Source organism: Gastrolobium bilobum, unplaced genomic scaffold (genome assembly GCF_033153095.1).
Source record: "Gastrolobium bilobum isolate Gb01-03AN ecotype WA unplaced genomic scaffold, APGP_CSIRO_Gbil_v1 utg776, whole genome shotgun sequence".
Classification (NCBI taxonomy): domain Eukaryota; kingdom Viridiplantae; phylum Streptophyta; class Magnoliopsida; order Fabales; family Fabaceae; genus Gastrolobium; species Gastrolobium bilobum.
The window spans coordinates 690,645-704,525 of NW_026899202.1; the positions used below are offsets into that span (position 1 = coordinate 690,645).

Sequence of the window (13,881 nt, forward strand, 5' to 3'; positions counted from 1 at the left end):
TAAGTAATGAACCAAGCATTGCCATAAGGATATGAAAACACACAAATATAATACTTTTCTATAAATTTCACTTTATAATTGGGATATTAACTATAAATTAAAGCATACAGACAACATTTAGAGTCAAAGGGATTCTCTTTCATTATACTTTTCTATTTACAAAATATATTTTTGTTAGATTCTTCCATCTTTTCATTTCGTAAGCCATTGCTATTTCAATCGAAGTCTCGCAGAGCTAGCAAGTTGTGCAACAAGTCAGATGAAAAAAGGAGCAAGAGAGAGAAATCTGATTGCAATTGTAAGTCACAAATTAGGACTTTGAAAGTGATTTTAATTTATGGGTCAGGTAAAAGTATTTGGGTATTGAGTTTTATTTTTCTGATTGAAAAACATAAATATAATTATATTTATTTAGGTGGTGCCAAATTATAAATTTAATCTTTGTTAATTATAATTAATTATATATTTACATATAATAAATAAATTTTTTTAAAACCAAGCAGGTGCCAAGGCACCTACTGGCATAGGAGTGGCTCCGCCACTGTACGCAACCTTATTCTTGCAAAGTGGCTATTTGTAGGCCAATCGAAAGAATAAGAAGAAAATAATTTTCTCCCAACTATTATCCAATTCTCTTCTTCCCCAATTAATTTCTCATCCTTGTATTCTCACTTTTTTCTATTAATTTAAGTCTCTCTTTCTCTCTCTCTATCTATCAAAATTATCCTCTCTTCTCTCTGGCCTCTCAATTTTTATTTTTATTTTTTGATATAATTGTATTTTTATTCCCGAATTCGCCTGTCTTATATGCTTATGTAAAATATATTCCGATTTTCCAACCTCTCAATCTGAAGAACGAGGTTGTTTTGAAGAGCAGTGCAATTTAACAATAGTCCTTTATGATACTATTGTTTTGAAGAGCCAATGCTAGTTTATTACTTTGTCAACCATAACAAAAATTCAGAAATCTATTTTTTTAGTTTCCTATACATTGACTGATGAAATAAATGGTAATAATCGATGTGAAGGATCTATATATATGTAGTGGTAAATCTTGTCATCCGCGATAGGTCAACTATATATAAAAAAGGCTGATGCCATATATCCTTTTAAGAAATAATTTATTATGATTTCGTTAAATGACTAATGTTATCTTCTTCTTTTTTTTTGGTAAACTATATAATGTTATATTTCTTTTCTATTGGTGAGGATTAATGTCCCTTTCAATATTAATAAAACTAAAGTTTTAATAAAAATGTCTACACAACATTCTTGTTGAATTAAACATTCCATAAAACATTTCCACACAAGAAGAAAAAAATTACTTTTGATATTAAAACTCAACTAGGAGATAAGGATGAAAGAAATACTTATACACAGTTTTATTTTTATAATGCAAAAAAGTCATTTTTCAAATTCAAACTCATAATATTTTAATCGCAAAAGAATAGGGCCATCACTTAAGTTCACGTAAATTCCTTCAATACAGCGAGAGTACCAAATTCGGTATTCACTTTTATTAAATTGGAAAAAAAAATTCATTTTAACACACGTTTTTTTTAATATTTTCTCTTTTAACAAGGATGTAGGTACTCCCATTGAACCAAAGGTTCTATCCAAGTTCACCAATTGCGGTTACAACTTACTAATGCTTGTAAACGTAAATAATAGTGATCTAGAAAAGTTATGATTTATACAATCAACCCCAAAGCCAAAACTAAACCAAAACTCTGAGATGATTTAATCTTTAAGCTTATGCTTGCAGCATAATCCTATTAGTTTTGATATAACTTGGAAGGGTGGGTTTTTTGTTGCTGGAAAGGGGTTATGTCCATTCATATGCTTATCTGTTTTTTAGGTTCCTGTTTAGCAACTAAAGGTGGAGTAGGTGCTTGACATGTAGTAGATTAGAGCATCTATGATCATGTGGTCAAGATGCTATGCTATCACTAATACTAGGAAAACAAAGACCCCACGCTTGACGTCAATACATTTCTGCTATAGATGTTACTATTGATGTATTCAAATCAGACGCTGGAACAAGTTTCGGTTGTCTAGAGAGTTAGGGCATATTCAAATTGAGAATATGAGTTGTTATGTTGAATGCTTTTATTTGCTACTGCTTAGTTTCCTCATATTAATTCTTTCTCTCAACTTTTTTAACATATGTATTATTTCAAGGAATAATATGTATACACTGCTGCAACCTCGGCTTGATGTCCTTCTTTTTGAAATAGTTGTCCCCCTTATGTGTTTAATGATAATGATCAAAAGCTTTGGATGAAGATCCACATGAATATGTAAGGAAAGGCTACGGTAAGTTTGATTGGTGGGTAAACAAGGAAACAGTATTTCACCGAATTGAATTGGGATTGCTTATGGCTTCTCATTCTTTATTACAGACATTATTGAAGATTTGTATAGTTCAAGGACTACTTCAATGGATTTTGTGAGTGTAGGAGATAGTACTTTTCTGATGCAACATAAGAAAAATATTACCCTTGTAGTTTAGTATAAAATGAAAGAAAGGATTTATTTTGGTACATTGGTGGCACGGTAATTTAAATCTACAATCTCATGTTAGCTACCCAAACCCCCACTGCTAGCACAAAAAAGAAAAAAAATCTGTGTTATTCATAGTTCTTAGAATTGCACAATTCTTGATTTCTAATTTGGTTATATTCTCATATATCTTTACTTTGTTAGAAGTTAAACAATCCTGTTTAATTGAACTAAGAAGCTTCTTCAAGAGCACAATTAAATCCTTTTATTGGCATAGTTGGTATAATGCTTCTTCCTCTTGTATTCACAATTGTACATTGGTGACATGAAATTTAAACCTACAATCTCATGAAAGATAACCAAACCCCTACTTGCCAGCCCATAAAATAAAAGATTTGTGTGTTATTCATAGTTATGAGAATTGCATGACTCATAATTTGAATCACACAATTCGACAAGCCATCGATTTTTATCATGTCATGAATTAGAGATGACTTTGAGTTGTATGATACATGCATGAATCGATTCCATATCAGCGTATGTATCCATGATTCAGTGATTCATTAATTAATTTGTTTGCTTTTCTTTCATCAATTCTCATAAAATAAATTGAAAAAATAAAATAAGTTTATATAGTTAAATGAAAAGGAACTAATGAAATGCTACTGGATGCTTCCTATTTGAGAATTTCGTTGCCCTGTTTTCATTATTTTGAAACAAGAGTTTCATACACACTATGCATCATATTTAGTTTTTCCATTGCTCCGTTTTTATTCTTCTCAAATAGAGGCTTTACATAGTTACTCGCTCGCTCACTCTGCATTTTTATTTGGCTGTAGCATTTATTTTTTGGGGTTTTGTCAGGCTTATTTTTAATTTATTTTGTCAATTCTTAGTTTAAAATTATTACATGGAGCATTCTACATAATTTATATGATATATTTCAAGCTATTTTTAATTGTGCATCTGAATCTTATGATTCAATACAATTTACATTCACTTGGCCATTCACAATTTGAATTTGAATTTGATAACCTTGGTGTTATTTAATTTTATAATTTAGAGCTATAGTATTTGCGCCAAATATGATGCAAATATGAAATGTATTGGCTGCAATGTAAGTTGATCCCAAAATGTTGATCTATCCTCTTCTGACTTAACTTGCAATCCTTCAAAGTTTGTGGTAGCCTCGTTGAAATAGAACCTATCCTAATCCCTTCCTTTCCCTATTGCAAAAATGAGTGATTCAAAGGAATCGAAATTTCCTTTCTCTACCATTTACTCACTCTAACTAAACAAAGCAATATTTTCCAATTGAATATTTTGGTTTGATTTCATGTAAGCTAATTTGAATTTTAGTTGTAGATAATGGAAATGTCATTTCTTTATTCTTAAGAATTTAGCCATACTTTTATTTTCATGTGAAAAACAGGCAGCATTGCAGTGTGTTGTATCCAGAATGCAAGATCTTGAACTTCCTGTGCGGGTTGATTCTGTTTTTGCTTTGCGATCTTTCATTGAAGCTTGCAAATGTGTTTTTGGCAATCTCACATACTGAGATGTTGGTTCCTCCTATATAAAAAATATAGCCAAATTTCTATTAAAATGTAATCGAATATAATTAAAGTATAAAATAATTTCAATTGATTATATTTATACTTTTTGTTTTTTCTTCAAGTAGTAGCCAATTTCCGTAATGCTTGGATAGTATCTTCAGTCAAGCTAGAACTATAGACATCAATAATGTTAATTTTTATGGTACTGTAGAGATTGATACAGATCTTATGCAACTCTCAAAGATAGTATTGGTGAGGAAACAAAGTTAAGTCCTTCCACCACCTATTTAACTCACATGCACCAATTGAACTATTACCATTTGATACTACTTTTATTTTATTTTATTTAAAATAAATAATATGATAGAGGCCGACCTGTAGGCTTATAAGCCCGGTATGTAAAAAAAAACATATCACATATTTTCTAAATAGACTTATTTAAAATTCAGACCTGTTTTATTTGATTATATGTAATAGGCCAAGTCTGGCCTGATATAGGTGAGGCCATAAGCCAGGCCGGCCTACTTTCACCCCTACTTATGAGAAGCTCGTGTTCCCCTCTCCAGAGATCAAGGATATGGCGATAGCTGATAGAGGGGGTCCTTTAGCTTGTAACTGTCTTCCTATATAATTTTTGGAGAAAAGCCCCTTTGTATTCCGTACCCACTTTAGTCCCTTACAAAAAATTAATTTCAGAAATTCAAAGTGAATCCATTTAGTTGAAATTGTAGTCTCTCACAAATTCCAAAAAGATCTAGATTAGTCCCTCAAAAGGATTAAGATGAATCTACTTTGAATTCCATAAAGATCAGACAACTAATTTTTATTATAAAGAACTAAAGTGATGACGTACTTTTTGTTAGGAATCTAAAAAAAACTTTACTCTAATTTTTGGAAGGCGTTGGTCCCTCCACATATACAAAATAATAATAATAATAATAATCATAATCAAAGTCAAACTCGTAAACTAACGTTACTAGTCACTCTGCTTAGCACCATATTTATGCACTTTCAAAGGTTTTTATTAAACTAAAAACATGAACACAATTAACGTTCCCATACTATATATGACTCATACAAAAATAATGTCCTGTAGAATTCTATTAACTAAAGAATCAGATATGTAATTTTTTTAAGTTACCCCCATTTTACATTTCTCACATAAAAATAGATGTTAGTTCCCAACCCCCCCAACAAAAAAAAAAAAAAATTTAAACAATTCTTTTGGATAAATAGTGAATGGTACTTGTAAATGATCTACAGCATAACATACATTATATTATACTATACGTGCACATAATTTTTTTCAAAAGTTGACATATTTTACATGCTTTGGTGGCAAATAAAGAATATCACCAACTGTACCAAAAAAAAGAAAAAAAGAAAAGAAAGAATATAACCAACGAAATGGTCAACTTCTTTTATAAACAAAATCCTCTTGAACTTGCTCAAGCCATTGCTAGATTGAAGTTACCTCTACAATACCTCGTCAGACTTGACCAACCGTACAACAAAAGAGAAACGCAAACCTTGAGCAAGATATTAGATCTAGGCATCTAGCAGACACAAAAGTTCCAACACCATGGGCAAAATGTTTGTTTATGCATAAAAAAATCAAAGAACTAGTTTTTGTGGGTAATCGATTAAAAGGTGGAGAAATCCAAAGAATTTAATCTACAAGGGAAACCAATAAAAGGGACAACAGTAAACTCCAGCAACTGTCTAAAACTTGATACATTATTCCATTTCAAAGTTTGACCAAAGTCAGAAACTAACATTCAAAGATGTCTCAAAAACCAAATTACGATTACAAAGAGTGGCCACCCAAAATCAAAAAAATTATTGGGCTGCAGTGAAACCAAACTAGAAAGAAAGTATGAATTGGCCTCTCAGCATCTATAAGAGAACCAAATAAGTGCGCATACTAAGTAGATGGAACGGGCCAACAAAAACAAGCGCCAATTCCAGTAAGAGGCTTCTGTCAGAAACAAGCACCAACGCCTAAAAGCTATAACAGAATCCCCACCTTTTATCTACACACCTACTCCCAAATTTTTGTTTTAAACGTGTTCATAGAGCATTAGCAAATTTAGATCATGTAATTTTCCCACCTATGTCTATCAACTATACATTAATCTACAATGGAGAAATGCCAATTCCATTATAAGAAACTCTGACAGATTCATTGCATAAAATCTGTGGTCAAACTGGATCTGCCCCTTAAAAACTACCAACTTACCCAAAATAGGAGCTCGTATACAGCCTCACTCCGATATCAAGGGGCCCATCGTCACCACCAACAGCATGAAGTGCTACCGGAATTGTTGAGAGAAGGCGCACCGTGAGCGGGAAAACTGCAGGTTCAATTTCAGTCTTTGAAGTGTCCGATCCGGAAATGGGCTCCCTGTCCATGGTAGATATACTATCATCCACGTTCATTGCATCACTTTGATTAGAATTATCCATTGGAACTTTTAGGTTATAGGGACAAGTGAGCAATGCAACTTCTTCAAATGCCCTCCACTTGTAAGAGCTACCCCTCCTAAATGCACGTCTATTAGTACACATGCTAAGCACCAAAGTGGAAGTGGACTCAAGCCATTCCACAGTCATGCCTTCAACATCATCATAATATATGCGTCGCTCAATCTGCAAGACAAAAAGGTACAAAAAAATCATAAGCATGGCATGAAGCATTTGTAACACAAAAAACATCAAATTGTATCATATTAATTATACAAAAACTAATCTTTCTATATCTTCATAGACAATCCCTTTTTTAAAAATAAAATAAAAAAATGCATAGAAAATTTGTCACAAGTTTTATTTGACAATCATTGACAATAAATATAGATATATAACAGTATTAGCCGTTTTCTTATTCCAGTAATGTCTGGAAAAAATCCTAAATTAAAAAAAAAAAAAACACAGCACACTTATTGCAGAGACATTTTGACACTTTTACTCTATGCAAACTAGAACTACATATAGTCAGAAGTTACTTACAGCTAGCTTTTGAACATAAATTGACATGAATTTTGGGCCTAGTCCCAGTATTCTTGCTTCTGATAACAAGACCTGCAGAATAGATGAGCACACTTTAACTGCAGAGGAAAGTGTATAAGAACAAAGAACAAAACCTAGGTTTAAAACATAACAAGAACAACTAAAAGCTTCCCAATCATCTATGTAAAAGTTGCGATGGTTAACATAAGTGACTTCATTCACCAACAAGAAATCAGTACATAAAATGGTTGTTGTGCATTATATCAGATAAACATAATATATGAGAATCTCGACAGCAACATAAATGACATTATAACATGCACTCAGCTGGAATCACATCACTCAAGAACAATGCAGTAATCACATTTCAATTCTTGACATTTGCTGGTCATACAGCCTCTCTACAATTCCTTTTAGTAAAAAAAAAGAGGACATCCAGTTTTCACATTACTTCAGACCAGGGTAGTCAATCGCAGGATTTCACAGCGATGCGGCATGTCACCTCCCTGCAATATGCAGAGCATCACTCATGTTTTAATGGAGAACTACACAGCAATCACATTCCAATTCTTGACATTTGCTGGTCATACAGCCTCTACATTTTTTTTAATAAGAGGACATCCAGTTTTCACATTACTCCAAAACAGGGTAGTCAATTGCAGGATTTTGAGGCACCGTGGCACGTAACCTCCCTGCAAATGCGGAGAGAATCATGTGATGTTTTGACAGAGCGATCACCATGGCCCCAAAGCACGACAAATCGCAGTCACTATTACGACACCATAGCCACCACTGGTGATTTCTTGAAATTCGTCATGTTCCCCACTAATTTCCGCCATGCCTCCTCCTCTAGTTTGAGCTTCACCATTTCCCATTGTTCACAGTCGCTTTCCCATCATTTTCAGGCAACCCACTAGCATTCTATGCTATTTGCAGCAACTTACATCCCATCCCACAGGTCTGCAGTGTGCTCTCCAAGACCTCCTCTTTTCTGATATGTTTTTTCCCCCTTAGTTGTGTAGTTTGCATTTCGCAGCCTAGGACTTACCCCCCCCCTGTTTTTGATACGCTTATATTTATTTAGGATTCTGTGCTGTACTTTCTCCCCCTTATGCTCCTTGACTTCTGTTATTATTGACTTGTTCACTATGTCTTAGATTTATGGGGATTGTGTCTAGATGACTTTTATTAATAATTATGGATATGTCTTCAATATTGGGTAATTTTTTATTTTTGAGCATTAATTCATGTGAAATATGAATTGTTAACATTTTATACATAATATTCAGGCAAAGCAACCATCCCGCTATCTATCCCACTGTAGCAATTTTGGTATTGACCACCGCAAGCTGCTGTCTGTGAGTGAACACTATACTTCAAACCAAAGACAAATGTAAATTATGCCATTATTTGTGCAAAAAATATAAGATTTAAACAAAAAAAAAAGGGAACGATCATGTATCACTGGGAAAAAGCAGACAGTACAAGTATAATAAGGAAAGCAATCTTTAAGTGATGAGTCACAAATCATTCTCAAAATCAACAGGCAGTCAAAGCTAGTTTTCAGCTGCAGTCAACTACACGGAGTACAAAAATGATCTTCTACCAAGAAATTGATCGAATAATCTAAAAATTCAAGAAAGAAAAAAGATGGCAAATTAATAGAATGATTTTGAAAGCCATACCTCCTTCTTCTTCAGGAGAAACCACATGTAAAGTTTATCACAGGCATCCTTAACATTTCTACTAGCTAGCTTCCTCTCATTGCAATAAGCAGCGATATCTGCAAGTTTTTCAGCACATGGAACTCTATGCTTCAAAGCAGCAGCTGATAATGCTTCCCTAACTTCTATGGATTCTGCAGAATTTTTATCAAAGATACCAGTCAAACATCTTTTTTGCAATTCCACTTCCTTGCAAGCCTGCAAAGCCTTCTGATGCTTCATATATAATTCCTCAGCCTCAGCCTCTATAACTGCAAGTAGTGTCCGGTGAACAACAATATCTGGATACCGTCGCAGAGGTGATGTAAAATGAGTGTAAAACGGGACAGCCAATGCATAATGACCCCATTCATGTTCATTGTCTTTTAGGTCTCCACTACAGAAGTAAGATGCCAACTGCATTGGCCTTGTAGCATAGGAAATAAGTATATCATAAAGCACAGGGTCACTCTTGAGCTTTTCCCTGATCTGATCTAATGACCAATGGAACTGACCAGATGAAGATGTGTCCAATTCTAAACCATGTTTTTGACAAAATGCCATAAACTCTCTCAGTTTCCGCATATTAGGTTCAGGATGCCTCCGTAGTAATGCACCATCAGGATATGCTCTACATATTACTTCAGCTGCAGTTGTATTGGCCAAAAGCATGAATTCCTCGACAAGAAAATTTGACTCTTTCCGTTCAGAAAGCATAATATCATAAGGAATTCCATTTTCATCGAACCGGATAACAGCTTTGTGGTTTTCAAGCCGCAGAGCCCCATCATTAAACCTCTTGCATTTCAAGACATTTGAAATTTCATAAAGACTCTTCAAAGATGTAATAACATCAGGCCATTCAAAACGGCCATGCACCTTAGGATAGCCATTTTCAATAAAGTCTGCATGTTCAAAATCAAAAGCCTTGTCAATGATGTCCTGAGCATGTTCATATGAAAGCTTACAACAAGATTGTATAACAGTACGACCAATCCAACGGTCTACAACATTCCCCGCAAGGTTTATATCTAGGAGCATGGAAACTGCAAGTCGATCCACTCCAGGACTAAGCGAACCAATATTCTCCGAAAATAATGCAGGCAACATATGCAACTTTCTTTGCAACATATAGACACTTGTTGACCTGAACTGAGCCTCACTATCTAAGGCTGTGTCAGGTGCAACAAAGTATGATACATCAGCAATGTGGACACCCACTCTATAATTTCCATTAGGTAACTTCTCAATTGACAGTGCATCATCCAGATCAGTGGCAGTTGAAGGATCAATCGTAAATATGCACAAATTTCTAAGGTTTATTCTACTTTGCATTTCCTTCAGTGGTACCTCCCAAGGAACACATGGCAGGCAGGACAAAGCTTCAGGTGAAAAGTCAGACAAACATATTGCATTCTCAAACAAAATTGCATCTAATTGGCTCTGAACTTCACCACCTTGTCCAAAAATATGCAAGATGTGAGCCTCAGGAAAAGGACTTTCTTCACTCCAATCATCAATTTGTGCAGCTACCAGATCCATTTCAACTGTCATATCACCACTTTTCAGCCTTTTCTTAATGCACTTTGGTAATTCTCTAACAAGAAGCATCATGATTGGAAACTTCGGATCAGTTGGAGTCAGCTGGATGTATTCATGCTCAGAAATCAATTTTTTATTGTTCTTTGCACCTTCTTTGCTTATGTCCCTCAAAGAAACCCACTGTTTCACAGTAAGATGACCAACAATACCCTCTCGACGCGGAGAACTCTCAATAACAGCAACCACCCTGCCAGTTGGTCTTTTAGAAGGGAAAGAATTAACCAACACACACATCTTTTCCACTGCATTAATTACTTCTTTGTGTCCACTACGAGAATTGAACTTTAAAAAATCGGAACCAGCATAGTGATGCCCATCAATACTATCACGGCTGGCCAGTTCCTTGGAAGCATTATCCTCATAAACACATCTTTTTTCAGGACAAGGATAACTTCTATAAGGGGTGGAGTTGTGATCAGCATCCTCTTTACCTTTCCCTTTACAAATATTACCACCCACTTCATCATCTTCCTTAAGAAGGTTACAACCTTCCAATATTGCCGTATTGTTGCTAGTCCCGTTTGATCCTTTCATTTTTGTCCACAATGACAAAGGATCAATCTTAATTGCAACAATATCACCTTCCACCTACAGAGAACAATCATCAGATGTACATCCTCCAGCTAGATACAAGGCACAACGAGGCACATTTCTGTTATGATATCAACTATGGAAGAAGCACTGCAGCTCCATCTAAATTCCAAGCCAATTAGAAATGAAAATTTTCATTGCAGATGAGAGAAAATAAAGAGCAAAACTACTGTACACCCCCCTTACCTGAAAAACTATAATTGCCAAGCAGCTCAAAGAATTTCTTTTGAACCCCCAAACCAAAAAAAAAAATCACCATATACGCAAGAGATGAACATAACCAGGCATATTCTAGGATGATATATATATATATATATATAGGATTAGTGTTTGTCTTTTTAAAGGACATAAAGTTGTGTCATTTTAAGTGAGAGAAAGAGATAAATAATGGAAATCATGGGGAGAGAGAGTGGAAGAATTTTTTTTTAATTTAAATTTTAAATAAAAAATACTACTTTTAACTAAATGGACCATTCTTTAAAAGGACAAACATTTTTTCCATATATATATATATATATATATATATGCATTAACTTGTAAAGTAATACATCAAAATCAGAAAATCTTAAATAATGAATGGGCATGCAACATCTACGCAAATGCCCCCGATAAAGGCCACATAAGACTTCATAATGATTTATATATGATCAATTGAAACAAAATAGAAGTAGTTTTTCTGTTAATACCAACAGAGTGGAAGTATAATAAATGTCCAGACTTACAGCTCTATTCTGGGCCGGAATTCCAGCAATGAGAACATCTGTTGGAACTCCATCAATTTTGCAGTAGGCCTACCAGTACATTTACAATAAAATTTTAATCATCATAGTAATACACTAGATGCATCAGGAAACTATGATCGGATCCCCGGGAAAAAAAAGCAACTAAAATGGCTATGAGATAGATGTGAGAAACCTCAAGTCTATTGTGAGCATTGACACGAAAGAGAGCTTTAAAAACATCACCCTTCTGCAAACCAAAAAAAAAAAAAACCAAATATAATTCCATAACAACGGTAATAAATTTATATTGCTAGTGTGTGTGCGCATGTATAATGTGTGTGAAACTACTATATCACTAACCTCTAATGCCTTCTCAATAGCCTCTACAGACCAGTGTGGACTAAAATAATTTCTCTGGGGACAGTGACCGATTTGACTGCAAGGGACCGAGTCTTTGCTTTTATTAGTTCCTGATGACCCTCTACAACCAATGGGCTCAGAAAATGTTCTTGAACCAATTCCTCCACCATGGATTTGCATGTTCTGCAAATCAACAGGCTCCACTTGCTCATCGATATGCATAGGGGGCATTGAAATGAAAGCGACATTTGATGCTTTGGATAATCCTTGCTCATTAGGGGAACAAACATTGAGCCCCTGCTGCTTCAGTGAACTACTCAAGGACACAGTCGTATGAGCAGGTGTTTCAATTTTACCCAAACATTCCGACGACATCCCATGGGTCTCATTTACTTCAGATGCTACCATAACGGGAAAACAATGTGGGTCAGTGAAGAGAAAAAATGAAGAATAGCACATGATTTTTAAATTTATTGAAAAGAAATAGGAAAAGAATAAGAATCTTTAAACCGTTGCAGAAATACATGTATAACCCTGATCACAATGATACTAGTGCAAAAAAGATTAAACATATCACCAACCATGGAAAAATAATTTGAATTTTGTCTTCTGGGCTTGATGCAGAAATCGCCAACACCCCATAATTAACATAATAATAATAAAAAATATTAAAAAGAAAAAAAAAACACAAAGAACGAAAAGGGTACCTGAGGATGAGGGAGGGTTTTGCTTAAGTCGACGATTGGATCGGCGCTTCTTCTTCTTGTCCTTTTCCCCATCATCAAACCTCTCAGGCGTAGATCCTTCAACCGAAGCTTTCATAATTAACACCCTTCCCCCAAAAAAGAAAAGAGAGTCGTACAAGAAATTCAAGAACAAGAAGGAAAAACGAAAGGGGAGAAATTGAAGTTAGAAGTCGGGAATCTTCCGTTTTTTGGGAAAAAAATATAATTCGGAAGAACCAAAAGGTTAAAGAAAAGTATCAAATCAAATGAAAAAAGAGAGAAATAGAAAGGGTTTAAGAATAAGATGATTATTGATTAGAGAAGAAGGAGATTAAACGACAATAAGGTGTAGGGGTGGGTAGGAGGAGGAGGTTGAAAACGACATTATGATTGGTCGGCGGGGACATGAGGCGCCGACTTTCGTTGCCTTTCTCTCTTCCGTCTTTCCTTCTTTCCTAATTCCTCTCCACATATGTTCCCTTTTCTTTTCTTTTCTTCTTCTTTTTTACCTTTCCTCCTACTCACTCCACTCCAATCCCACACCTTTTTCTCCTAGTTTTAAAAAAATGTTTCTTTTTCTTCACTCAAGAATCTTGAGGTTGAATTTCCAAAAAAAAAAAAAAAATCTTGAGGTTGAGAGTCTTTCAATTAAGTTATACTTACAACTTTTTTTTTTACAATCTCTCATAATTATATCTTATTATGTTGATTTCTGACAATCAATGGTTATTATTTTAGCAAATTAACTCATTAATTAATTATTAATTCACAATAAATGATAACCTTTGATTGACAGAAATCAACGGTGACAAAATATAGTTGTAAGAGATTATTAAAAAAAAAATTGTAAGTATAACCTTTTGAATTTGTGTTAATTTACGTTTGTGATGGAGTGCATTTTAATTCTCCTTTTATTTAAGAAATAATTGTAAATTTTTTTATTTGTTTAAAATTGTTTATTATTTTATAAAATAAGAAGTTATTAATTTTTTTATTTTTGTCATTTAATATTTCTATTAAATAAAACAATAGAGTATTAATAGTGATAGTGGAATTAAAAATAAAAAAGGGTGAGAGATAAATAGTTCCCTGCAAATTTTGTGTATTTTTTTTT

At 34.1% G+C, this 13,881-nt stretch overlaps 1 protein-coding gene across 1 annotated transcript; it reads right to left on the minus strand.

The window, feature by feature from the left end:
* Positions 1 to 5,799: 5,799 nt before the first annotated feature.
* On the minus strand, positions 5,800 to 13,246 carry LOC133288208 (DIS3-like exonuclease 2). The gene is made up of 7 exons (XM_061485920.1): positions 12,750 to 13,246; positions 12,043 to 12,443; positions 11,876 to 11,929; positions 11,683 to 11,751; positions 8,750 to 10,957; positions 7,065 to 7,136; positions 5,800 to 6,707 (listed from the first exon to the last, which is right to left on the minus strand). The coding sequence occupies exons 1-7, from the start codon at positions 12,862 to 12,864 to the stop codon at positions 6,294 to 6,296; spliced, it is 3,333 nt and encodes a 1,110-aa protein (XP_061341904.1). The 5' UTR covers positions 12,865 to 13,246; the 3' UTR covers positions 5,800 to 6,293.
* Between the last annotated feature and the right edge of the window lie 635 nt (positions 13,247 to 13,881).